Source organism: Mus pahari, chromosome 2 (genome assembly GCF_900095145.1).
Source record: "Mus pahari chromosome 2, PAHARI_EIJ_v1.1, whole genome shotgun sequence".
Classification (NCBI taxonomy): Eukaryota; Metazoa; Chordata; class Mammalia; order Rodentia; family Muridae; genus Mus; species Mus pahari.
Window position 1 is genome coordinate 89,155,729 of NC_034591.1, and position 2,922 is coordinate 89,158,650.

Below are 2,922 nucleotides of genomic sequence, written 5' to 3' on the forward strand. Positions count from 1 at the left end.
AGAGAGAGAGAGAGAGAGAGAGAGAGAGAGAGAGAGAGAGAGGCATATATACATACATACATACATACATACATTCATACACACACATAAATAAATGATGTGGTTTTGTCTTAGGGGTTGTTTTGTTTCAATACAGGGTCTCTCTATTGTATAGCCCTGGCTGTTCTGGAACTCACTATGTAGACCAAGCTGACCTCAATCAAACTCATAGAAATCAACCTACTTTATTTTCCTGAAATTAAATGCCCTACCACACCCAGCCAATAAATATAATTTAAATATTTTAAAATAGAAAGCCCAACTTGGTGTCTAAAAAAATACTTGAAAGATTTTCCTTTGAATCTAGTTAGGTTCAAGAAGAAACCATCAATCTTTTCTCAGAGACATGTCAACCTGAGAGACATCGGCACATTATCACCACTAGCAATTTATCTACAGTTATGGAGTAGGACCTAAGACCACCATCACCTTCTGAACTGTGGAAACCCACCCAAAATATATAAAGACTTAAACTACTATGTGTTGTAGAATTTTGAAAGGTGGAAAAGGGATCTTGTCTACTTAAAAAAAAAAACAACTAAAAAACAAATACTAACAGTATACAAGTCCTTTGATTCTGAAGGGGGGAAAAAGAGGTTTTTCCTATAAAAAACATAATCTTTGGGCCAAACTACTTTATCTCCTGTTTAGGAGGATGAACTAAGTGTCTCTACCCCATGCTTCATTGACCAACTGGTCACAGCTTGCTTCTGTTTCCTTCTGCAAGGATACTGGCTATGCTTGTGTGCATGTCTCTTAAGTTTCACAACACGATAAGAAGACATGTTGTTATGAATTGAGTGCCACCCTCTCAAAATCATATGTTGAGATCCTAAGCCCAAAGATCTCAGAATGCAGCCTGACTTGCAAGTAGCATCCTTGCAGATACAATGACCTAAGATGAGTCACAGTGAATGAAGTAGGGTTGATCTCTAACCCCACGTGACTGGTAACCTCATTTAAAAAAAAGAGGACCAACAAGCAAAGGGGAAGATGATGCAAAGAGGAGGCTCTGGGAGAAGACAGCCTTCACAAGCTCAGGAGAAACATCCAGAATAGATCCTTCCCAAATGGCCTGTTGATGGATAGGTGGTGGGCCTCTGGCTTTCAGAACCGTAAGACTGGTGACACTAAGGTTTAAACTGCCCAGTTTGGGGCATCTGCTATAACAACTCTAGCAGTCTAAGATATGTACATGGCATCTTGGGGCCCTTTCACTTGTTTTCCTTGAGGAACAGATCTTACTGCAGAGCTACATACAGACACCTGCTTCATGCATAGGAATGGTTTAGGGTGTTATTTTCTATTTAAATATTTCTTTGTGCATTGATTTGAGGGTAGTTTTTTCCTCTCACTACTTTATTGTTCTTAACAGCACCAGTACAGTCTGTCTTTACTACTTACCCTGTCACTTGACAGCTCATCTCTCTCAGCTCAGCGGAGCTCCTGGCATCCCCTTGGCAAGTCTGCCCCACTCCATAGTACCCATCTCTACACAACAAGGAAATCCATACCAATCCCTTTGCCCATTGGATTTTGATCTGAAGTTCTTCACATTACTTAACCTGCACAGGCTCAGGGGTGGGGAACTGAATCCTGCTGAGTGCCCTGTGCCAGACCTTTTGTGCAGGTCATCTTGTCCAATGTTCATAATAACCATGTAGTCAGGCCATTGTTATCCTTTCACAGGGAAGACTGGCTTCTTCAGACGTCCCCGGGTCAGCTGGGACCTGCCTGCCCGCTCTTCTCTCCCACACCACCCCTCAAGGCTATAAATGCCACCCTTGCCCAGCTCCTGGGAAGGCCTCCTGGGACCGTGAAGCAGGGGGGTGTGTACCTTGGGGTCTTCCTTCACTGCCAGGAAGAGGTCGTCCTTCAGCCCCTTCTGGCAGTGCTCACAGGAGCAGTCAAAGTAGTACTGCTTCTTCAGCTGCCGCCTGCGCTCCTCGCTGAGGTGCAGGAAGTCTATGTAGGACACCGTCAGCTCCTCACCTTCTGAGATCTTGCCCAGGGCCCGGAGCTCAATCCTGAAGCAAGACCAGAGAGAGTCAATGGAACTCTGGGCTGATTAGCATTCTCTGGGGCTTCCAGCAAGCCGGCTTCAACGGCAACAGCCTTCACCAAGGCTCTGAGAAAATGCCCACTCCCTCCAGAAAGGTCACAACCTAAAGCAGAGCTATCACCCTCATCCGGGGTCACGTCTGTGCCATTCAGTTAGCATTTCTGGAACTGCTTCCGATAGAAACCCCATAAAGGAGCAGGCTTGGTCTTAAAGCCCTATACAGCTTCTATGCCCACAATTTTATACACTCAGCTACTGATCAGCTGTCACAGGATAGGAATAATAATGAGAAGAAAACAAGAAAAGATCCAGAAATCATTTTCCTAGTTTGAAGACCACATCCTCTGTAACACACATGTGAAGCTGCCACCATCCTGGCCCATTCTGTGCTAAACCTTTTATGGTCCCTTGTACTTTATGCGTAAGTTCAATAGCTCAGGCCTACATTATATAGAGAACGTATGCTCACTGGAGACCACCAAAGGAATCTTAATATAAAAAGGCTGGGGCTGTTAGTCTGAATTCACTTTCATGATTGTTGGAAGATGGCTCTAACTGTTCATTAGCAACAGTATTTTTAATTTTTATTTCCTCTCAATCTAGGCATGGCCCACTGGTTACTCAGAAAACTACCCGCCTTACTGTTTAATAATACAGAAGGTGCTGAAGTGAAAAAGACCGCTGGCATTTTCAACAAATGGTGCTGGCACAACTGGCGGCTATCATGTAGAAGAATGAGAACAGATCCATTCTTATCTCCTTGTACAAAGCTCAAGTCTAAGTGGATCAAAGACCTCCACATAAAACCAGAGACACTGAAA

At 43.9% G+C, this 2,922-nt stretch overlaps 1 protein-coding gene across 2 annotated transcripts in view; it reads right to left on the reverse strand.

Moving 5' to 3' along the window:
• Smyd1 (SET and MYND domain containing 1) overlaps nt 1-2,922 on the reverse strand; it is a 52,286-nt gene that overhangs the window by 10,797 nt on the left and 38,567 nt on the right. For both annotated transcript variants that reach the window (XM_021190573.2, XM_021190572.2), the window contains one exon: nt 1,877-2,066. In XM_021190573.2, the coding sequence (XP_021046232.1) occupies nt 1,877-2,066 (190 nt within the window). The remainder of the gene's footprint in view (nt 1-1,876; nt 2,067-2,922) is intronic.